Here is a 25178-nt window from a genome sequence, read left to right as displayed (position 1 = left end):
ACCTTGTACAGAAAAAAATTTTGTGGTAGCCAAATAGTGTCTTCAGTAGTGGCAGAGGAGCACCAGACCAAGTGCGGGAAATGCAAAACCAGTCAGTGACAGTCAGCCAAAACACATTCAAATACAGAGCCACAAAATCCACATGGATGCATTCACAGGGCTGGGTTGCTGGAGGCCATAGGGAGAACAAAGCCTTGGGAGCCGCCCGTGACTAGTGCATTGGGGACACACAGCAGCCAAATTCTCCTGCTCCCAGTCAATGCCGGGCCAGTAAACATGTCTGAAACCTAATGCTTTGGTGCAGAAAACATCCCGGTGACCCTCATGTAACACCTGCACGAGCTCCTGGCCCAAACTCCCAGGAATAACCACCCTGGAAGCAGCAGCATCCATGGAGAGGAGGAGGAGGACCCCATCTGCAACTGAGAGACAGTGGCGCAAAACAAAATAGTTATGAAACTGCTTGGAAGCGCAATCTGGAGGATGAGAAGACCAACTCTGCAGGACAAGGACTAGCTGTTGGGGGATGGGGTCGGACGCTGTTACCATGGTGATTTGAATACTAGTGTTCGGAAACCAGGGCGGTAGGAGATAGCCACTAAAAGAAAAAAGAGAAGAGCTCCACTCGAATAAATTTGAGGTCCAAGCCGACTGGCAGCTGGGATAAGGGATCCACATTGGCGTGGTGCCCATTGGGGCAAAAATGGATGTCATAGTGGTATTTGGAGAGGAATAAGGCCCATCACTGCAGCCTGTGGGTAGCATTATTGGGGACCCAGTTGGATGGGTGAGATGATAAAACTAATGGCTTTTGGTCCATAATGAGTTTGAATTTTGTGCCACACAAGGAAACGTGAAGTATCGTGACTGCATACACAATGGTCAGAGCCTCCTTTTTGTCCAGCTTGTAGTGGACCTGTGCTGGACTGAGAGTTTTGGAGGCCAATGCCAGTGGCTGCTTGGAGCCATTTGCATTCCAATTGGCGAGGACTGCTCCATGCCATACTACGAGGTGTCCTTAGCCAAAACCAGTGGTTTGTTGGGATCAAAAGTGGCTAGACACAGTGCTGATCTGAGGGGGTCCTTGAACTTGGGGAAGGGCTGGTTGCATTCCAGAGACCAGACAAAGGAAGCACCCTTGTGGAAAAGGAGGCAGAGAGGATGCGTGCAATGTTGGGTGACCTGGAATGAATCAATGATAATAGCCAATTTTACTCAGGAAGCCTGTAATTGTTGCAACAGTTGGGTACACAGCAGATCTACACTGGCACTGACAAGATTCACAAGGAGTTGGATGTCCTGCCATGATTGGTGTGGCTCAGATACTCAAGGGATAGTTGGAAAAATTTGGACTTCTGCAGACTGCAACCCAGATCCACAGTGCAGAGTTTTCGGAAAAGAGCACAGGGATTGTGCAGATGGTCGTTCATAGAATGTCCCATGACAATGTCATTCAGGTAGTTGATACAGTATGGAATAGTGGTCATAACCTGTTCCAGACAGGATTTAAAAGTTGCTACCCCAAACATCAACTGTTTATATCAATACAGTCTGAAAGGCAGATAAAGAACTGTAAAAGACTGGACTCCTCATCCAAGGGTAACTGGCGATCGCTTCAGAAAGATCAGGTTTGTAAAAGAACTGACTCCTTGCTAAGTGTGTGGACATGGCAGTGGGTATGTGTCAACCACAGACTGTGAATTCACAGTGACCTTAAAATTGCCACAAAGTCGTAATTTGTCAGAGGGTTTCCTCACGATGACAAGGGGTGTGCCACTCACTAGAGGAAATGCGAACCATAACACTGAGATACGAGCTGATCCAGCTCCATATTGACTTGGGAGTGTAGGCCTATAGGAATCTGCCTAGCTCAAAAAAATTTAGGGTGAGCTGGTTATGTGGGCATGGAAAGTCTGTGGCACGCCCTAGGCCTACAAAAATATCCTGAAATTTTGAGCACAGAGATTCCAATGATTGATAGGGGCTTCGGCAGATAGCAGCTGTATGGAGTCTGTGACTGAAACGCCAAAGGCATCAATCCATCAAACCCGAAAAGGTTTGCTAAACTAGCATCATGGATGACAATAGAGGTAGTTGGTGAGTCACCTACAGGTAAAATCGGCAGTGAACTGGCCAAGCAGGGTAGTTGCTGTTTACCATATCTGCATAGGCACGTGTTTACCAACAACAGTGGTGGAGAGCTGAGGTCCAAATATGTTTGAGCATTAAGCAAAGAAACTGCCACACCATTGTCCACTTTCAGGTGCATCTGTCATGAGTGAATCAAAACCTTGATAAAAAGTTTGTAGGAATCCTGATCAGTTTTTTTTTTTTTTTTTTTTTACACTTAATGCCAGACGGGCCAATGGTGGGATGCTCTGATCTATCATGTTGGAGTAACAAGAGGCACAGAACGGCAACAGGGAGCAGTGGCTGGAATGCCTTTTATGTACTGTGTAGAAGCCAGTGGATCGGCTGTGTCGCACGACCATGATGTCACCCTCCTGGGATGCAGCGAATGCAGCTGGGCCACTCCGTACACCCGTGCCTTCACACCATACTTCTAGCTGCTGATCAGCAGTGTGAGAGACATACAACTAGACAGTTGAAAAACCTCTTCAAGGGAGGCATTTTCTAATTGGAGGGCCCGTTGCCTGACTTCCTTATCTGAGGCAGAGCGGATGATAATATTGTGAACTGTGACATCTGCATACGATTCTTTTGACTTGGCTGTGACAAAATTTCACTTGCGAGTAAGGCTGTGGAGGTTCACAGCCCAGGCATGGTAAGACTGAAGAGGCTGCTTCTCGCATCTGTAGAATTCGACCCTAAGCTGTGATGACCTGTGTGCAGTGGGGATATTAGGACGATGACAACAAACATAAATTGTCAGACGTCACTGAGGAAGGTTCCTGCAATGGGGCAATTGCCGCAATATCTGATAGAAGGTGAAATCTGTGACAAAAACAGCGCACGACATACTCCCGCATCCGAAATGTGCAAGGTGTGGAAATTTGCTTTAGGCAATATTCATACACTTGTCAATCTTCTGCTGCCTTGACACATGGCAGGAGAGGAGGAGGGAACGTAACTGTAGATCGAGAGGGAGAGAGCAACACCGGCATAGCCTGTCACATGGCAGTAGGAAGTTCCATCTGTTGTTGCACCAACGTTTGAAGCAGAGGCTCTGTGTCAAAAGAAGATACAAAAAGCAACTGCAGAACAAAGACCTTGGAGCTTATTTGTCACCCGTGTTTTCTAGTTACAAGCACTCACAGATAATAACTGACACAACACTTTATTACGTCTGGAATAACTTGTACAAAAGACATTTCCCATGGGGTGGATACACTAGTAGTCCAATAAACATGGACCAAATCTCAACATGTAACTGAGAGTGAGCCTGGCTGGGGAGGACTCTATAAGCCGTCGATTGGCCAGTAGACTGCAGTGCGGAGGACCTGCGAATGCATCTAAGAGTGGCGGCCAGTGCTAGCATCTTCATACTTCTGTCTTGTGCCCTAGAACTGAGCACCAGGATTGTGTGTGTGGCATCTACACTGGTCACTACGGTTACGTTGACTTTTTCCATTATTTTCATTCCACACTGTAATTTCCATAACCAGAATTACTACAAATATTTATAAAAGAGTATCAGTTTCCCAGCCACCAAAACAAATGTTGCATTGCAGAGACATGCAACAGTTTAAATTCAAATCTGGCTATCCTGATTTAGGTTGTCTGTGATTCATTAAATAGATTAAAGAAAATGCCGGGATGGTCGCTTCAAAAGGGCATGGCCGATTTTCTTCCCCATTCGTCCTTGATCTGAGCTTGTGTTCGGTCTCCAATGACCTCAACAGCATGTTAAACGTAATCTTTCTTCCTTGAAATCTTTCTGAGTCGTGCAAATTGATGGTTGCTGTATTATTCAAATTGAACTGGCAGATTTTGTGGACTTACATTTTGTTAAAAAAAGTACCATGTGATTACAGCCTAGAGGCATATGTAATACCAAAACTTGTATTTTATTGTGTGAACTAAAAATGTTGAAAGCATTGCAGATTTTGGCCATTGCCACCCCTTTAATTTTTTTTTCAAATAGCCTCTAAAAAATGAATTACTTAATATTCTTATTTGACTTTTGTTTTCTTTCTCTGACAAAAAAGATGAAAATTTAGGGGTTAATTTTTTTGTAACAGTTGAAAATTTCCTGTTCATATCCATGCTTGCAGTAACAGTGATCTGTCAACATATTATTTCTATTCTTGTGTTGAACTAATGTTCAGACAGACAGCAAAACAGTTCAGTTTTTTGAGGCAAACTTGTTGGCAATGTTCTTAATTTTTAACACAAATGTTTTGAAGCTCTCCATTTATCAGTGTCCAGCATTCAAAGTGTCACTTGTCATAATCTGTTCAGGATTTGCTGTCTGAATGAAACTTTCGTCTCACAGTTTCGTGCCAGTGAAGATAACTGTAAGTGTTAAATGTCTTCCCTTTTTGACAGGTTAAACCGGAAGTCGTCCCTCCTCATAAACTTCGACGGAGTTGGCAGGAGGAACTGGTACATCGATATTCTCTGTAGCATCACAATGTATGAGAGAAATGTAAAAAGGAATTTTTATAACTGGAAGACTGACATGTGTTTCTGAAGATTTTAAATGACTTCCAGATGACACAAATTGAACAGGTGCATGTGTAATAACATCTGGATTCCCTGTAATCAAGTATTTTATCAATAAACATGTTTATATTTTGTAATTTTTGTTGTGTGTTCTTTCTATTCTCTTTGCTGTGTGTCCAAATGATTTCATGCTGTTGCCACTAAATCTGGGGCATTGATTATTGTTCTAAACATTACAGGAATAGATGTGTGTCTTGGAGAAAAATTGTCCTGTAAGATTTTGGTACTGTATTCACTGTGTGTGTGTGTGTGTGTGTGTGTGTGTGTGTGTGTGTGTGTGTGTGTAAGCAATTTGCAATCATTTTTACTTGTTAAGAAATGTAGAGTCCTCTGTTTTAGTTAAACAATTGAACTATTGAAATATTTCACCATCTCAGGTTTTTTGGGCCACCATGTTAACAACAAAAGGCTGAACTTCATTTAGTCAGCCAATCATAAATTGTTTTGAGAAAAATTTAATCATTGTGCTAAAACTTTGCATATTGTTTGTTAGATTGATTTTTCCTCCAAATTCAATTTCATTAGATTTCTGTAACATTTAATAGAATTGTAAAGCTGATAAATACGATTTACAAAACACAATATTATATATTAATATGGAAAGAAATATTCTGGCAAAATATAAATAATCAAGGAGCACAGGAGGCAACTCACAAAATAGTAGAATTCTTGAGTTGTTGACAGGCACATAAATAGGAATGAAAACTTCACTAGCTTTTGTTATCACATATATATCACCTGATGGCTCCCTTCACTGTAAACCTCATGTCACCTGTCCTTTGTTACTGTTTCATACTTTCCTTACAATTATACAGGCTGAACCACCTAACACTGGCTTTACAAATAATCAGACATGGAAGGCACTATGTGGTTTTCACATAACTGTATTTTAGAGTGGGAGGAGGGAGGCAGCCAGTACACAGTTATTGAGAAATTTATGAAAGTGCAAGTATTTATACCGGTTACAAACTTTTAATTGTGGCAATTGTTATTGACAGTAAAATCCTAAAAGTTGTGTAAATGAGAATTTCCATGTGTTTGTTGCAGGAAGCTTGTGCAAGTAGTTGAATTACCATACTGTGGACATTGTAAACAATCATAAATTGCATTGTATTGCTTGCATGCTAGGTGACAATATTGTTTGTTTACATTGTGTTTTGTGTACATTGCAGTTGCACTGCAACTGTCCTGTCAGTTATTTTGAGATAGTGAATGCGTTAGGATGTTCTTGGAAGATGGTACTTCCCAATGCAGAAAAAGTGGACACACTCATAGTTTATGGTGAATGCAGGAAGAATACCATTTTTTTTTGTGTACTGTGTGCGCCAATAGATGTCGACCATTGTGACAGTTATTTGTGAACTTCTTCAAAAAATTAAATGCTTGTGTCAGTCAAGTGTACTTCATTATCACAAGTACCATCCCTATCACCTCTCTCCACCAGATGCAGCACAGAAACGATTTTGCAAATTGTGTGAACTTTTGTACATGGGCATTAAGACATAATACTCCGTATGTGTCATGTATCTCATTGCCATGTGAAACAACATGCACTACTGATCTGTTGACAGTCGTCATTGGCATCTTCAGTTGGAACATCATAGTCCATGGAGTTTAAATGTGTGATGTAGAATACTGCACCATCATCTCATAGGCCGATTGTTTGTGGAGGGAACACCAATTTCACACAAGTTTGTCTCAGTGCTGTAACAGACCATCTTCCACAGATACTAGAAGACTTTCCTCTTCAGGCTAGGAGGAACTTGTCATACCAACATGACAGCTGTCTGGCTGATAGTGTACGAATGATGATTGCATGCCTTCATAGACTGTCTCCAAACTGACAGATTGGACGAAGAGGAGCTGTACCACAGCCCGAGTGTTCCCCAGATCTGATGCCATTGGATTTTTTTCTGCAGGGCAAGCTGAAAAACACTGTCTATAAGGACATACCAATGACACAAGATGACACGAAACGGTGTATTACTGCTGGCTGCACTGCAATTTCTGCTGAAATGCCAGAACATGGGCAGCAGTTCTTGCATGGCAGACTACAAGGTCGTACTGAGGCTGGTAGTGGTCAGTTTGATCAAAGGGTTTGAAGGTACATTGGTTCTTCTTGTGTCAACTGTTGGTGTTTACAATGTTCAAATTATGCTATTCTAATTTACTCTACTTTGGAAGTGGTACTGCCAGTAGCCATTGTTCCATTTAAATATTTGTCCGTTGTTAAATACACACATTTGATATTTGATAACACTCTGTTAGTGGGCTGCAGAGGTGGGCCCCTACCTACCATTCCAGTCTGTGAAATCTCTGTATCAATCTACATTGATCCATTGTGGATTATGGGACAGTGGCTGATCAAATATTTACCAAGGAAAATCACCAAACAGCCATATGTTTTGAGAACTCATTTTTATTTAGACAACCAGTTTCGGCATCTCAATAATGCCGTCTTCAGGCCCCTGCAGATTAAAAACAAGTATACATAAATCAAACAATGGAAACTCCAGGTAGGAACAACAACAACATAGAAAAAGACAGATTTCTACTTACCATAAAGAAAACACATCAAGTTTCAGACAGGCACAATTAAGTAAATGTCTATTGATTGTGCCTGTCTACAACTCCAGGGTGTATACAACCCAGGAGATCCGGGAAAAACCCAGGAATTTTTTCGTCTGGGAGAAAACTGGGAAAAACATTTGAATTTTTTAGAATCCCGGAAATTTTTTATTGTTTTAGCTAAATTTTTGTAATTTTGACTGGTAAGAACTCATACTCTAACAAAGGATATTACCGTACCCTGCTACTGCAGAATAATGCTGCAGCAATAAAACATGAATGAGAGAAAAAATAAAACTTAACTTGCAAATGAAATGTGCCATATAAAAAATAAAGTGCTCATATAAGCACCTGCCAACATTAAAATGTGTCAAAGGCTTTAGGAAGACTATGCAATGCTTCATAACAACAAATTGCCTCCAATTAGTGTGACGTCACAACTGTTTATTTTAGATTCGTTTGAGCAGTTACAAGCGGCCTCCGTGCACCTGCGCAGCTGAGTCGCATATGAGCAGGACCATCTCCCACTTCTAGCTGCAGAAATATGGCTGTTGCTGTGCAAGCAGTAACAGCAAGCAGCAACATGCTACCAGGTGAAATGCGGACATGACACAAATTATGGAACAATATGACGATTCCAAATTTATTCAAAAATTTCATAACACTGCTTTTCAATCTCGTGCTTGAGAAACTGGAGCGTATGAATGAAATGTGAAACTATTTCCTAACATAAAGCCTTTTGCTTATAGTAGGCCAAATATGTATTTCATATTGGTACTTTGTGAATTATATTCTGTCGTGTTATAAAAAATGGCCATTATTGCCAAAACAGTCTCGCTTATTTGGTGTGTGTTACAGTTGATGAAATATTAAAAAGGCTATTTTGTTTTATCTAGCAGACTGTGTTAAAATAGACGTAGTCAGACTGAGAAACCACGCCAGTCTTGGGTACTATTTGTATTAACAGCTTTTCCGGTATTAGACGACGACATTTCGATTTTTCATGTAGCAAAACATTTGACGAACTTTGATGAAGTAATAGATTCATTCGCAGAAAGGAAGGCACGCCATGTAAAGCTGTAGCCAGATTAGGGAGAAGAAACCACTAGGACCTAAGTATTGAAGAAATGTTTACTGTCTTCCTTGTCTCTTGTCTTTACTGGTTTTATATATCCTAGGCTATATTTATAATAGAGGGAAACATTCCACATAGGAAAAATATATCTAAAAACAAAGATGCTGTGACTTACCAAATGAAAGTGCTGGCAGGTCGACAGACACACAAACAAACACAAACATACACACAAAATTCAAGCTTTCGCAACAAACTGTTGCCTCATCAGGAAAGAGGGAAGGAGAGGGAAAAACGATAGGATGTGGGTTTTAAGGGAGAGGGTAAGGAGTCATTCCAATCCCGGGAGCGGAAAGACTTACCTTAGGGGGGAAAAAAGGACGGGTATACACTCGCACACACACACATATCCATCCACACATATACAGACACAAGCAGACATATTTAAAGACTAGGCTACATTTATATCTAAAAACTAAGATGATGTGACTTACCAAACGAAAGCGTTGGTATGTTGATAGACACACTAACACACACACACACACACACACACACACACACAGACTTACCAAACGAAAGCGTTGGTATGTTGATAGAGACACTAACAAACACACACACACACACACACACACACACACACACACACACACACAATTCAAGCTTTCACAACCCACAGTTGCTTCATCAGGAAAGAGAAAAAGACGAAAGGATGTGAGTTTTAAGGGAGAGGGTAAGGAGTCATTCCAATCCCGGGAGCGGAGAGACTTATACAGGTATACACTCGCGCGCGCGCGCCCACACACACACACACACACACACACACACACACACACACACACACACATCCATCCGCTTAGGCTATATTTAATTTTATGTCACACAGAACAGCAAGTTAGTAGCTAATAGGCAATAAGAGTGCAAATTTTCTGAAGAGTTCTTGTTCTCCTGGTTGCAAATAATCCTATCCAGTATTAACAGCGAGATTTTTTAAGAGGGGCAGGACGTCAAACCGGCCGACTGGGAGCAGGCGAGGCACCACAGGACATTTTAATTTCCACTGTCCTGAATATAGTTTGATGGCATCCATTACAAAAAATATATGTTTGAGATTCACAGAGTGAAATACAGTCACATGTGGTAGAAGAATGCTGCGTGAAGAGCGTGGCACTGCACTTTGTCACACTTAAGACCAACTAACATGTCTTACATTTCCTCGAAGATCTCAAAAGGTCGAGTGAGGAGGGGCAGGGTACCACTATCTAGTATTGCCCCGGTTCGGAAAGATCGTAGATCCAGAGCTGATGGGCAGAGCAGTCTGATTTCAAGTGGGAGGGGATGGGAAGGGGGGGCGGAGGGGGTAGCCTCCACGTGATCCGTGTATACATTTAGTGATTTTGCTGTTTCCTCTTCATTTACTGCTCTCACGTTAAATGAAAATAAAATGGATTTCTGTGGCTGGGAGCGATCAAGTGCATTAAAACACTTTCACATAATTATGGGAGACTAAAATATGGCACTAGTTTCAGATTTTATTTTATTTCCAACTATCTGACAGTCAAGCATCAATCGCCTTGCAGAACAATGAAGTTATATTTGTCAGTTTGTGAAAAAAATTTGATTAATCTTTCCCCCTGAGACAGTCAATTTATTTGAAAAGAAGCGTGTAATTTCACACTATTGGCTAGTTTCAACTGTCTGCTGCATTTCAAGTGCACATTTTCATCTTCTAGCATGAACCAAACATGAGGTAATACAGTACCGCTACACCAAGAAAATTTGCATCCTGAAAACCACACAGAAAAGCTTAATATCAAGTCGAGGTCTACTTTATTGGGAATCTGGACATACGAATGTGCACTTTAAGGTGAATTATGCATTTTAATATGGTTCACGAAATTCTGAGACTGTTGGCGTATCCTCTGATGTCTTGTTTCTTTTATGACATAATGTAAGATCTTTTAATTTTTTTCTCATACGAACATACAGGCTTCCTACATCATCGTAGCTGTGCAAGCGCAGTGACGCCTCTTATCTGGCGCTCTCTGGCAAGTGCTGGAGCGAATCTATTTCTAACAGGTCGTGGGAAAATATTACGAATTGTGGTTTGAAAAGCGTTATTTTAAAAATAAATTTCCTTTTCCACAAGATGAACTATGTGCGAGAATTTACGATGAATTTCTTAAATCATAGAGCATTTGACTCTCATTTAAAAATCCACTCTTTGATCATGATCAGAGATTTATGTCGGTATTAAAAAAAGTTTACTGGCACATTTGTGTGATGTATCTTGAAGTGTAACACGCACAAAAAAATCAACATTATACGTGAATTGATAGCTTCTCTTGCAGCTTATTAATCTTAGAGACAAATATTATATTTAAAAGCTTTTCTTTTCTTGTAGCAACACTTTGTATACTAATTTAAACCATTAACTTTTCCTATTTGTGTTTTTCTCGCCACTTGACAGTGATGTTGCTATTGGTTGACTACATCACATGTCCTATGCTCTGAATATCCGCTGTCATCGGCTGGCGAGATCACGTGACATGACTGTGACTGGCTTACAAAAGCACATCACAATTTCCATTTCAATGCTTCGGAAAGTAACATGTGGCATCTGATGAAATTCAAATTTATACTTTTGTAATACGAAAATATGCAGCGAAGATGTTGCTGCACATCAGAGATCTTTCCAACCCCGCCCCCGCCTGAGTTTCTTTTTCTTAAGCGCCAGGAAATTCTATGCCCCTGTATACAACCATAACCATTTAAAGGATTGATAAGTTTTCAAGTTCCTAGGGAAAGTATACTGTCACTTACCACAGAAAAAGTGTATTTTGACCCGGGAGAAAGTGTATTTTTAACTGGGAGATCTGGGAATTTTTTTTCCCTTGTCCGCATATACACTCTGAACTTGACATGTCTTCTTTACGGTAGGTAGCAATCTGTCTTTTCCTCCATTGTTGAAAAATGGGAATACATGTAGTTTATATCAAGGTATATACCACAGTTGACGTAACAGAAGATGAAGTGTAATAATAAAAGTATTTAAAAACTACAAAATGCAATTTGCAGTGTTACAACAAGCTCCTATGCACATACAGCACAACAAAGTAGAAAATGTACACATACTGGTTAGCACTGAAGCTGTTTTGATATCGCATAGTTATAACAGGACATGCAAACATGTTGTGTATTTAAATATGTCTGCTTGTGTCTGTATGTGTGGATGGATATGTGCGTGTGTGCGAGTGTATACCTGTCCTTTTTTCCCCCTAAGGTAAGTCTTTCCGCTCCCGGGATTGGAATGACTCCTTACCCTCTCCCTTAAAACCCACTTCCTTTCGTCTTCCCCTCTCCTTCCCTCTTTCCTGATGAGGCAACAGTTTGTTGCGAAAGCTTGAATTTTGTGTGTATGTTTGTGTTTGTTTGTGTGTCTTTCGACCTGCCAGCGCTTTTGTTCGGTAAGTCACCTCATCTTTGTTTTTTATATATAATTTTTCCCACGTGGAATGTTTCCTTCCATTATATTGATATATATATATATATATAGGCATTATGCAATCAGAAGCACAAACAAATATGGCTTGTCTAGTTCTTTCCCTGCATTTTCTGTAAATATGTACTTCATATATTTTTTAAATACAATGAAACCTACATAATTCTTATAGATAAGAAACATCAATCATCATTGAAAGTGAAACTTGCAAATATAACCCTTGATGTACACAGTAGTGTGCATATCTTATCACCTATGTATTATCACTAATGGTGATTTATCAGAATTAGTTGTCACAACATCAAAAATGAGACCAGATGCAAAACCCACCAGCCAAGAAAATATTGAGTGAGTAATGGTATGCAAAATTCATGTGAGGAATACTCATAAAATTCCCATTGGGCATATGTTATATACTAAATAAAAAAATAAAAAATGTGAGTTCCCTTACATAAATTATTAGATGGGTAAATACTAGCGTGACACAAACAAGAACATCAAATCTATGTTAACTAAGGGGAGTCATGACAAAGTAATTACAGTTTCCGTGGGAATGTAAGGTATCATACTGTCAACTTACCAATAAAAATGATACATCCAAATAGGAACTGACATGTAGCTGTATCACAATAAGTAGTGTGGTGATGGAACAATTAAGAGTAAGGTAAGTGTGTGAAGACCAACAAGACGCAAAAAGGGGGAACAATTGTGTGTGAAAAAAGTTGTTAAATGGTGTTGTAATATAAACCGATCATGGAATTGAACAATACTAAATCAAAATTTTCTAAATGATGAGGAAAACCAAGGCAACAAAACAAACAGTGTAGTAGCACAAGCCAACATTGCTGTGAATCTTGAGCCACATAGCAGCACATAACATACTCAAAACCCACAGCTATCATCAGGTTAACATCAATCCAAAATCCATAAAAATCATAAAATTGATCATAGGGTGTATGGAGAAGTAAAGGTCACAAAGCTAGAACTATGCTGAACTAACCAAATCATGAGATGCATTCAAGAAACACCAGATGCCCCACATATGACCTGGGGAATATGCCAGTTCAGTTCTAAAGCTGTAAATGAAAAAAAATGGCACCTAAACCAGTTGATTACAACAAATCAGATCATAAGGAAACAGCAACAACTTCGCTCTCCCAAATCATCATAAGGAAAATCTCATCATAGATGCGTATAAGCTTACAAAGGCCGAAAAAATGGTCAATAATAAAAATGTGCTATGTACCAATAGTATGGAATGTTATAAAGCGAGACTCGGAGAGCTGCAGAACGAACAGAGTTCTGAGAGATATACCAGTACTTTTATTGATGGTGCCTTCATTCATGAAATTGTTGAGGTACATGTTTTAGGTGATTCACCTGCATATTAATAATGGTAAGGATAAAAGTATTGATAATTATCATAGGTCATTTTGCTAACTGAAACTAATGAAAGAGGTTTTTTGCTGTGCAAAAATTGTATAGTGTGAATGTAGTATCGCTGTATGTCTCTGTCTTAAAGAGGCCAATAATAACATGGTACGCCTAGTGTGAACTCCTCTTATATATTTTTACATATATTCTGTTCGTAAATGTTTGTTCTAGCTTCAGGAATTGGGAACTGCACAGCTGAAGGAGATAGATCGATCACATGCATGAGTGGCTATCCTGTAAAACATATGCCTCCAATCATCCTGTGCTTTGCACCCTATTATTATAGGGAACTATATTTAACTGAGGTCCTGTAATAGCCATTCAATTTAAACACTGTTTATCCCACTTCAGCAATTATTAGAGGCCTCATTAGTGTCATTCAGGGATACAATTCCTAATTAGCTACGTATACCAGTTTCAGTCATTCATTAAGTTTGCATTGAAAAATATATTAATTATTTTGTTGATGATTATGTCAGACATCAAAGATTTTAAACATGGCAGTCTATAAACAAATTTATTTTCCTTGTACCCAAGAACTTCGTTTTCCTGACCCTTATTAATCTGGCTTTATGGTCCATCCTAATTTTTTTTAACATGAAAATGTATGGTGTATAGCTGGTATGGTACAGTATACGTACAGCTGTTACATTGGCGCCACAGGTAATATAGTGTGCCAGTCCCATGCTTCCAGCTACCATTATTACATTCAGTGTGGACCTGTTCCGTACATAGTCAAGAAGCTGTTCCAGTATTATTATTTGTTGCTGTGCTCTGAGTGTGCAAGAATTAAATCTCTTCAGAGCAAAAGAAAGTGGTCATTTCAGTGGACAAAATGTTAAAAGCAGAAAACAGAACAGACAGAGGAGAAATACTGAAAATCACAGCTGCAGAATATGGTGTAGGGGCATCAGCTGTGGCAGACTGTGAGAACAGTAGTGAAGAAATTGAAGGTTTCTGCTTCAAAAATATGGCTGAAGATAGTTTGCAGAAGTGCAGTACAATAAAGCACGCAAGAAATGAAACACTGAATGAAGCATTGTCTGTCTGATTCAGTGAGAAAAGAGAATACCAGCCAGAAACAACTCCAGGCGAGCTGATGTTAGTGAAATTTCTATGCAATTGTGGTGCACTCTAATGCCATTTGAGTTTGAAACAAAAGAACCTTAGACACACTTTCAGTAAATAAAACAAGGGTTGAAGTAAATAGGGATCTAAGTACCATTTGCATGAAAATTATGCCAAAAAAGGGATCTGTGGTCTAATGCCAACAACGTAATAGGAGATTTAAGTGCCAAGATTGTTCCTGTTAGTTACACAGGTTGATAACAGAAGGTGCTAAGTGTATGTGCCAGGCAGTCACATGTATACGGGGTCTAACTTCTGACATGCTGGTCCCCTACTCGGTGTTCTTCACTCGTCTTCATTAGGTTATGGTGCAGCCTGTTGTCTTCCTAGTGTTATGTGATCATTAGAATAATTATCATTATTGTTCATTGTAAATTGTGGCATATGAAGGGTTACGAAGTAATGGAAGGAAGGAGAAAGAAGACTGTCAGAAGAGAAGAAGAAGTTGAGATATGTCAGTGAGGTCTGTGTTACAGCTACAAAAACTGTAGTGAAAGCGACGGATGCCGCATCCTGACAAACTGAATGTAAGTGCAAATACACTTGCAAGCATATACATTAAGATCAAAAATGGTTACACTTTAATGGTTTTTTATAAATTAAACCATTGTAAACAATAAAACTCTTCTTTGCCTAATGCAAATTAAGCATGTTGTCAGACAATAGGCGGTATACGTATGGAGGTGTTCCCGAAAGAAGGCATCAAGCAACTATGATGTGCACTGTTCCAAATGACGAAGGGAAAAATTGTGCAAGTTTGTAAGAATAATTTCTTCAATATTTTTGCAGTGTCCGATAAAAGGTCCAGCTTTTAGTAAAACACATGCAGACGCTAACCCATTGTATGTTGAAGAAAGGGATGATAAGAAAACAGGGTGGCGATTCTTCTGGAGAACCTGGAATTCGCAGGGAATTACATTTTACCTGGAAAAATTAGGGAAATCGCAGAAAATTTTATGGAATTCTTTGCTTTTAATCTAGTACTAGAATACGGTTTTATTGAGTATTATAAACCACTAATTTTAAAATATTTAATACATCAAAGTGTGTTCATTGTGTGAATATTATTCCATGTAAATTATCAATGTTTAAAAACTGTGGTTAAAATACTGCTTATGGCTGGTATGAATCAGCTGAGAGGATAGAAAAGCTCGTTATTGTGGTATGCTCTCCCCAAGTCTGTGTAGCTACTCTGGAGAATTGATGGATAATTTACTCGTTATGACAACGCTCATATTTGTGAGCACATAAAAGTATTTCCACAGGATGTAAGCCACTATGGAAGGCAGGATTCAGGGAAGAAATATCTTTGCCAGGATTTTAACATACTCCTGTTGTAAAAGGCTTTTAGGAAACAAAATCCTGAGTGCACAGTGTCATACCATTTTTATTATCTGGTATTCATAAGCATTTCAAAGTAGCATGTGTTATTTGTTATCTTGTCAAAATGGAACGTCGTGTCGTAAAGCTAAAACACAGTTCAGAAATAAATTGAAACTCTTATCATTTGAAAGCTGGAGAAGTAAAAGAAGAAATGAATAAAGATTTTAATGAATGTGAAATTTCTAGTGGCTCTAGTGTGACATTTGCTCTTGATTTAGGAAAAAAAGTACTGTCTTTACAGGCCTTAACTCATAGAACATGTAGTACCAAGGTAACTTTCAAATATCAACCTCTGTACCCGTTTCCAAAATAATACCAGTATGATGAATATGTGACATGAAGGAATATCAGGTAGGGTAAGGAATGAAGGTGCATCCTGTCTCTTTCGAATGCTTAAAAAAATTGAACCTGCAGACAAACTCAGTGTGTGGAGTGATAACTGCTGTTGGACAAAATAAACGTAAAATGATTATTTAACTGAAATTGAAATGTACGCAGAAGTAAAAGGGTGAATGGCCTTTCAGACCATGATGCACAAATTTTAACACTAAAAGGTTTTTGTACTCTAACCAATGTCGTATTTAATTACAAACTACGTAGGAAAGTTAATCCAACAGCAATAGAGAGTTTTTCAAAACTTGTCAAGGAACAAGAGTGGCAAGATGTTTATAGTGCCGATAATATAGATGATAAATACAACGCTTTCCATAACATATTTCTCAAGCTCTTTGAGAGTTGCTTTCCATTAGAACATTCTAAACGGGGTACTAGCAGTAATGGACAGCCCGGTTGGCTGACTAGTGGGATAAGGATATCATGTAGAACAAAGCGGGAATTATATCAAAATGTTAGAAGTAGTCACAATCAAGCTACAGTAGTCCATTACAAACAGTATTGTAAGGTGCTTAAAAATGTTATTAGCAAGGCAAGAAGTATGTGGTTTGCAAATAGAATAGCTAATTCACAGGATAAAATTAAAGCCATATGGTCAGTTGTGAAGGAAGTGTCTGGTCAGCAGCACATGGTTGACGATATAAAGTCAGTTTGCAGTAATAATATTTCTGTTAGTGATAAATCAGATATATGTACAGTATTTAACAACCATTTTCTGAGCATTGCTGGTGAATTAAATAAAAATTTAGCATCTACAGGAAATCATATAAATTTCTTAGCAAATGCCTTTCCGAGTTGACATCTGAAATACTCCTCTGTGATACAGACAAGAGGGAGATTGAGACAATAATCAAATCACTGAAGACTGTGCTGCACATGTTAGCCCTGTATTTAGCCATATTTGTAATTTTTCCTTTAGGAATGGTCAGTTTCCTGAGCGATTAAAGTACTCAGTAGTATAGCCGCTTTATAAAAAGGGAGAAAGGGATAATGTAGATAATTTTAGACCTATTTCTACGCCATCAGTGTTTGCAAAAGTTATCGAAAAGGCTGTGTATGTAGGGTTAATTGATCATTTTATATCACACGATTTGCTATCAAATTTACAGTTCGGCTTTAGAAGTCGTTTGACAACTGAAAATGCTATATTCTCTTTTCTCTGTGAAGTACTGGATGGGCTAAACAAAAAGTTTCGAACGCTTGGCATATTTTTTGATTTAACAAAGGCATTTGACTGTGTTGATCACACAATATTGCTGTTGGACCATTACGGAATAAGGGGAGTAGCTCACAATTGGTTCACCTCTTACTTTAGCAACATGCAGCAAAAGGTCATTATTCACAATGATGATAACGGCTGTGATGTGGGATCTGAGTGGGGTACTGTCAAGGGTGGGGTGCCCCAGGGATCAGTGTTGGGGCCGCTCCTGTTCCTTATTTATACACTCCTGGAAATTGAAATAAGAACACCGTGAATTCATTGTCCCAGGAAGGGGAAACTTTATTGACACATTCCTGGGGTCAGATACATCACATGATCACACTGACAGAACCGCAGGCACATAGACACAGGCAACAGAGCATGCACAATGTCGGCACTAGTACAGTGTATATCCACCTTTCGCAGCAATGCAGGCTGCTATTCTCCCATGGAGACGATCATAGAGATGCTGGATGTAGTCCTGTGGAATGGCTTGCCATGCCATTTCCACCTGGCGCCTCAGTTGGACCAGCGTTCGTGCTGGACATGCAGACCGCGTGAGACGACACTTCATCCAGTCCCAAACATGCTCAATGGGGGACAGATCCGGAGATCTTGCTGGCCAGGGTAGTTGACTTACACCTTCTAGAGCACGTTGGGTGGCACGGGATACATGCGGACGTGCATTGTCCTGTTGGAACAGCAAGTTCCCTTGCCAGTCTAGGAATGGTAGAACGATGGGTTCGATGACGGTTTGGATGTACCGTGCACTATTCAGTGTCCCCTCGACAATCACCAGTGGTGTACGGCCAGTGTAGGAGATCGCTCCCCACACCATGATGCCGGGTGTTGGCCCTGTGTGCCTCGGTCGTATGCATTCCTGATTGTGGCGCTCACCTGCACGACGCCAAACACGCATACGACCATCATTGGCACCAAGGCAGAAGCGACTCTCATCGCTGAAGACGACACGTCTCCATTCGTCCCTCCATTCACGCCTGTTGCGACACCACTGGAGGCGGGCTGCACGATGTTGGGGCGTGAGCGGAAGACGGCCTAACGGTGTGCGGGACCGTAGCCCAGCTTCATGGAGACGGTTGCGAATGGTCCTCGCCGATACCCCAGGAGCAACAGTGTCCCTAATTTGCTGGGAAGTGGCGGTGCGGTCCCCTACGGCACTGCGTAGGATCCTACGGTCTTGGCGTGCATCTGTGCGTCGCTGCGGTCCGGTCCCAGGTCGACGGGCACGTGCACCTTCCACCGACCACTGGCGACAACATCGATGTACTGTGGAGACCTCATGCCCCACGTGTTGAGCAATTCGGCGGTACGTCCACCCGGCCTCCCGCATGCCCACTATACGCCCTCGCTCAAAGTCCATCAACTGCACATACGGTTCACGTCCACGCTGTCGCGGCATGCTACCAGTGTTAAAGACTGCGATGGAGCTCCGTATGCCACGGCAAACTGGCTGACACTGACGGCGGCGGTGCACAAATGCTGCGCAGCTAGCGCCATTCGACGGCCAACACCGCGGTTCCTGGTGTGTCCGCTGTGCCGTGCGTGTGATCATTGCTTGTACAGCCCTCTCGCAGTGTCCGGAGCAAGTATGGTGGGTTTGACACACTGGTGTCAATGTGTTCTTTTTTCCATTTCCAGGAGTGTATAAATGATATGCCCTCTAGTATTATGGGTAACTGTAAAATATTTCTGTTTGCTGATGACACTAGCTTGGTAGTAAAGGATGTTGTGTGCAACATTGACTCGGTTTCAAGTAGAGCAGTACATGACCTCAGTTCATAGCTTGTAGAACATAAACTAACGTTAAATCACAGTAAGACTCAGTTTTTACAGTTCCCAACACACAATTCAACAAAACCTGACGTTTTAATCTCACAGAACGGGCATATGATTAGTGGAACTGAACAGTTCAGATTCCTATGTGTTCAGATAGACAGTAAGCTGTCGTGGAAAGCCCACGTGCAGGATCTTGTTCAAAGACTTAATACTGCCATTTTCACTATTCGAACAGTATCGAAAGTGAGTGATATTTCAACATGTAAATTAGTCTACTTTGCTTATTTTCATTCACTTATGTTTTATGGTGTTATGTTTTGGGGTAACTCTTCCCATTCTAGAAGGATATTTTTGGCTCAGAAACGGGTGGTTCGGGCAATAAGTGGTGTGAGTTCACGAACCTCTTGTCGACCTCTTTTCACGAGTCTGGGTATTTTGACATTGGCCTCTAAATATGTATATTCCTTATTGTCGTTTCTTGTTACCAATATTAGTTTATTTCCAACAATAAGCAGCTTTCACTCAGTTAATACTCGGCAGAAATCAAACCTCCATTTGGATCGGACTTCCTTAACTCTTGTGCAAAAAGGTGTGCAGTATACTGCTGCATCCATTTTCAATAAGCTGCCACTCGAATTAAAAAATCTTAGCAGTAATCCACGCGGTTTCAAATCGAAACTGAAGAGTTTCCTCTTGGGTCACTCCTTCTATTCTGTCGAGGAGTTCTTTGAAAAATTAAGATGATACTTATTGTATTGCTGATAGCGTTTGCTTAAACTTATGGACTGATTTTCTTTCAGGTTCATGAACATTTATTTTTATCTGTTATTACTTTTTATGTTGTAAGTTCATGTACTGACACGTTCCATGACCTTGGAGATTTACTCCTCAATTTGGTCCTACAGAACTTGACATTTAAATAAATAAATAAATAAAACCATCAGTTCATAATTGGGGACACGCGTTCCTCAACTGCGACTGTGATTTTTCTGCTGCTGAAAAGTGAAAAAGAACTGCTAAATGCAAAGTTACAGAATACTTAAAATCTGTGACAAAATGTTAAATTGACAAATATATTCAAAATAAACGCACTAAGCATTGCTGATAGCGTTTGCTTAACTTATGGACTGATTTTCTTTCAGGTTCATGAACATTTATTTTTATCTGTTATTACTTTTTATGTTGTAAGTTCATGTAATGACACGTTCCATGACCTTGGAGATTTACTCCTCAATTTGGTCCTACGGAACTTGACATTTAAATAAATAAATAAATAAAACCATCAGTTCATAATTGGGGACACTCGTTCCACAACTGCGACCGTGATTTTTCTGCTGCTGAAAAATGAAAAAGAGCTGCTAAATGCAAAGTTACAGAATACTTAAAATCTGTGACAAAATGTTAAATTGACAAATATATTCAAAATAAACGTACTAAGCATGGCTGATTTCCCCCCCCCCCCCCCCCCCCCCTTCGCCTGCAGCAGAGACAGTTATTAAAGCAGCAGAAGTTAACAAAAGGGCCTTCAATGAACTTGAAAAATTGGCTGAAATGAATGTTTTTGAGAAAGGGGAAAATAACAAGAACATATCAGAAGCAGCAATACCTATGTTGTGCAAATCACATTTAAAAACTATGACTGTGTTTTTGGTAAAACCTGAAGTCAAATTAAACGTACTAAGCATGGCTGATTCCCCCTCCCCCCTTCGCATAACATCTTAAAATTCAAGTCGTGTTAAGAATGTTTTGATGATTCCACTGTGACTTTATTAATGTATTTCAATAGTGGTGTATTAATAAACTTGGATTTTACTTTAAAATGGTGTAACTTTTTGTTTCACTGGTTTGCTTTTCTTATCATCATATGCAAGAATAGATAACTTACAGCCTATTTTAGGTCAAATACTGTGGATATAGCACTGACTGCATGTTCTGATTTTTGCAATTTTTTAAATTGTACGTAGTTGATTTATGAATTTTTAATGATTGAGCCCAGTGTAAAGTGTCTGAAATTGAATACATAAACCTGTTTTCAATTAGAAAAGGAAAATCATATAGTGACCAAATGGACAAAAACGCATTTTCTGTGAAAAGTTGAAAATAGCACTTGGATTCCTATTTCCTTCAAGTTTTCAAATATGAGTAGACTATAGTAAACTAAAATGTCGAAAAAGTGTTGCTTGTTAGTGCCAAAATAAAAGATTTGCGTATTGAGGTACATAATATAACTTTTCCATTAGCAGAATATTGTGGATTATCTTAATATTACATCCAGTCGCATCTAGTCTAGATAAACAAGGTTCTTAAGTACTACAAATGGCTGCCACATGTCAGTCCACATTCTTCAACTGACAATAGCCCTGATGCACCACAGTTATTTAAAGAAACCTTTCAATGACTTCTCACTCATCTCTTGGCTCAAAACACTTCTTATTACCTTCAAAATATTCCTCTGTGAATATTAGTTTTCTGTGCAAATGTGTAGGCTGCAGTGCGACTATCACCGTCAACTGCTTACCACCACCTGCATCAACCAGCTCAAAGTGTGTGCAGTCCACTAGGGAATCCCTTTCTGCTGACCCAAATACCCTTTAACATCTAGAAATTTTTAGAATATCAGTGATACCAGACCCACAAGAAATGGACTGTGAATATTAGTTGTTGATAAGGGTACAGTTCACAGCAGGAATGGATCAGCTCCAGTCCTACAAGCTCCATTTTGCTGGAAGAAATTGGTGGGTCAGTTGTTTTGGAGAATAATGAACTAGTTATCCTCTCGATATATTAAATGGAGCTTCACAAACCTCTGTTTAATGTCACTTATTAACCACTACCAATTTCAAAGCACCAAAGGCTTTGTGGTGGATGCTCGGGTCAGTTACACCAAACTACACCTTATTATCAGGAGTTCATTTATTCACCTATTTACACAAGAAAGGCTTACAAAGAACTGGCTGGCGGAACTGCACAAATATAATGTTTAGCTTAGTTCAAAGACGATACTCAGATTGATATTGGTGTTGACATCCTCGGCACCACATAGCTCCCCCCCACCCACCCCCCAACCCCCCAGCCCCTGCAGTACGGAGTACTCTTAAGAGGCCGGGAGGGGGGAGGGTGACTATGGTGTCGGCAGGGGTCCGCGGGAGCCAGACCTCAGTCAGCTCGACAGCGTCGTCCGGGAGCTGTGCCGGTAGATGTCGTGAAGGAAGGTTCGGCCACCAAACCTGGAAGTCATTGAAGCGTGTCGGGCGTCGTACTGGGCGTGCTGGTCGTGCGGCGACAGGGAGGTCGGCGGTTTGCTAGTGGAATGGAGCGACGACGACGGTGTCTCCAGTGGGCGTGGCGAGCACACGAAGCATGTCCAGGTCGACGTTGGGCGGGAGGGGAACGCATTACACCAGGTGGCACGGAATGGCGGAGGTTGTGTCATGAGCACCAGATGAAGGGAAACACACGATGAACAGTGTGTCATCACGTTGTATTATAGAGATGTCATGGATTATGTCCGGGGGGACAGGCACAAACACCTCGACCGAGGGCATGTTCAAGATGGGGGGGTGAGAGAAACCTCGACAGGGTGAGGCAGATGGTGGGGGAGAGGTCGGAGGGACCAACGAAGGGCCTGGCGGTGAGGTCGTGATCGTAGGTAAGCTCAACGTGGGGAGCATGTGATCACTTGACGGAGTGCATGAGACCGGAGTAGAGGGCGAGGTCGGAGAAGAGCTCGACGATTGAAGTCACTCGACCGAGTGTGTAAGTCCGACGTGGAGGGAGTGGTTGCAGCTTTGTGAGCCACGACAGTGAGTGGCATGGTTGTGGCCTGAAGGGGGGTAGAAGCGGGCTCGACATGAACAGGCTTAGGTCTCTTGAGAGAGACTGTAACAGCTGAATCTTTTATCTGGATGTCATAGGTGTTGGATGAGCGCCGGAGAACGCAGTACGGGTCGGTATATGGAGGTTGGAGGGGAGCACAGACAGTGTCATCTCGGAGCATGGCATTTGTCCAGAGATTTCGGGACGTGAACCTTAGGGTGGGAATGGCCGGCGGGCAGGGGGATGTGGAGGTTGATGAAGTGGCGTCTGACGCAGCCCACGAAGGAAGGTAAGTCAGACTGAGGGAGAGAAGCATAAGGGCTCACAAGTTCGCCAGGGAGAACAATGTTCTGGCCGTATACGAACTCGGCTATTGTGCCTTTGAGGTCTTCTTTATAGATCACATGAATGCCGAGTAGCACAAGGGGAAGGGCCTCAGTCCATAGAGAGTCATGGCATCAAAGAGCCGCCTCGAAAGTGTGGTGCCAACGCTCAACTAGCCCGTTACTTTGCAGGTAATGTGCTGTGGTATGGATGCGATGGATGCTGCAGATGTTACAAATCTCGTTGAACAGGGCTGACTCAAAATGTCTGCCCTGGTCAGTCGTGATGATAGCTGGACATCCGAAACGCGATACTCATGACTCGATGAAAGCTCGAGCAACAGTTTCTGCCGTAATATTGGGGAGGGGGACAGCCTCGACCCAGCAAGTTATTCGGTTGATAGACGAGAGGACATAACGAAAGCCGTTAGAGGGGGGAAGAGGTCCAACAATGTCAATATGAATATGCTGAAACCGCCCAGGAGGCATCGAAAAGGCTCCGAGGGGGGATGGAGTGTGCTTGTGTACTTTGCAGTGTTGGCACGCGACGCAGGAGTATGCCCATTGCTGGCAGTCCTTGTCGACATTTCTCCACACACAGCACTCCGCAACGAGGCAGGCAGACGCACGAACACTGGGGTGGGCTAAATTATGCAGTGCATTGAAAACAGCTTGACAGAGCATGGTTGGGATAGGGGGCGTAACGTGCCCGTACTGTTGTCGCACCAGATCTCACCAGAAATGCCAGGGAAGGTGGTGCGGACGAAGTGTAGTGAAGAGGTAGGGTCTGAAATCAGGTCTTGTGTGTCCTCGTCAGCAGGTTGGAGGTTAGGCAGTTCAGAGAGGTCTAGCAGCGAATGAATGGCATCGAGTCATGAAAGAAAATCAGCAACTATTTTGTTAGCACCCTTTATGTGTCTGACATCGGTGGTGAACTGAGATATGAAGTCCATGTATCGGAAGCGGCGAGGAGGCGGGTCCGCTGGCGGGTTTGTAATGGCCACAGCCAGAGGTTTGTGTCCGTTAAAACATAGAAAGGGCATCCCTGAACGTCAGTCTTAAAATGCTTGATCGCTTCGTAGACCGCGAGCAACTCCCTGTCAAACGCGGAATATTTCTGTTGTGCATTGGTGAGCTTGCGCGAGAAGAACTGCAGAGGCGAAGTTTGGCCGTCGACTGTCTGCCTAAGGACAGCGCTGATTGCAGTATCACTCGTGTCTGTGGTGATGAAAAGCTGCGCATTGGGATGAGGATGCACAATGGTGCAGGCCTCGGCAAGAAGATTTTTGAGGGCGGTGAAAGAATCATTCATAGCAGGGGTCCATGGAACAGTCCGAGATCCACAAGTGTGGAAGCCTGCCAAGGCATCCGTCAGTGGAGCCTGAATCTCCGCAGCCTGAGGTAGATGTCGGCGATAATAATTAACCGTCCCCAGAAAGTGCCAGAGCTCTTTGAATGACGAAGGTATGGGTAGGTTTAGTATTGTTTGTACTTTCTCAGGGGGTGGTGAAACGCCGTCGGCAGAGACCCGAAAACTGAGAAAAGTGACAGCGGGTTGATGTAGCTGCAATTTGTCCTGGTTGGTCTCGATGCCTGCTGCCGCGAGAGTGTTCATAACAGTTGGCACATGTTGAATGTTGTCCTTGACGGAGGAGCTGAACACAAGAATTTCATCAAGATATGCAAAGCAGAAATTTAGTTCAAATAGCACTTCGTTGATGAAGCGTTGCCAGTTCTGGGTTGCATTTTTCAGACCGAAGGGCATGAATCGAAACTGAAATAACCCGATCGGGGTGGTGATTGCTGTCTTCCCGATGTCTTCAGGTGCCATGGGGATCTGGTGGTAGGCCCCTTTGCAATCAATCACAGAGAACGTGG

At 41.5% G+C, this 25178-nt stretch overlaps 1 protein-coding gene across 3 annotated transcripts in view; it reads left to right on the top strand.

The window, feature by feature from the left end:
- LOC124717103 overlaps positions 1–4763 on the top strand; it is a 70019-nt gene extending 65256 nt beyond the window's left edge. For all 3 annotated transcript variants that reach the window (XM_047243812.1, XM_047243814.1, XM_047243813.1), the window contains one exon: positions 4510–4763. In XM_047243812.1, the coding sequence (XP_047099768.1) occupies positions 4510–4654 (145 nt within the window). In that variant the 3' untranslated portion in view covers positions 4655–4763. The remainder of the gene's footprint in view (positions 1–4509) is intronic.
- The last annotated feature ends 20415 nt before the right edge of the window (positions 4764–25178 follow it).

The sequence above is a fragment of the Schistocerca piceifrons genome, chromosome 9 (genome assembly GCF_021461385.2).
Source record: "Schistocerca piceifrons isolate TAMUIC-IGC-003096 chromosome 9, iqSchPice1.1, whole genome shotgun sequence".
Classification (NCBI taxonomy): domain Eukaryota; kingdom Metazoa; phylum Arthropoda; class Insecta; order Orthoptera; family Acrididae; genus Schistocerca; species Schistocerca piceifrons.
The sequence above is the reverse complement of the archived record's forward strand: the minus strand, read 5'-3'. Positions and strand labels throughout refer to the sequence as shown.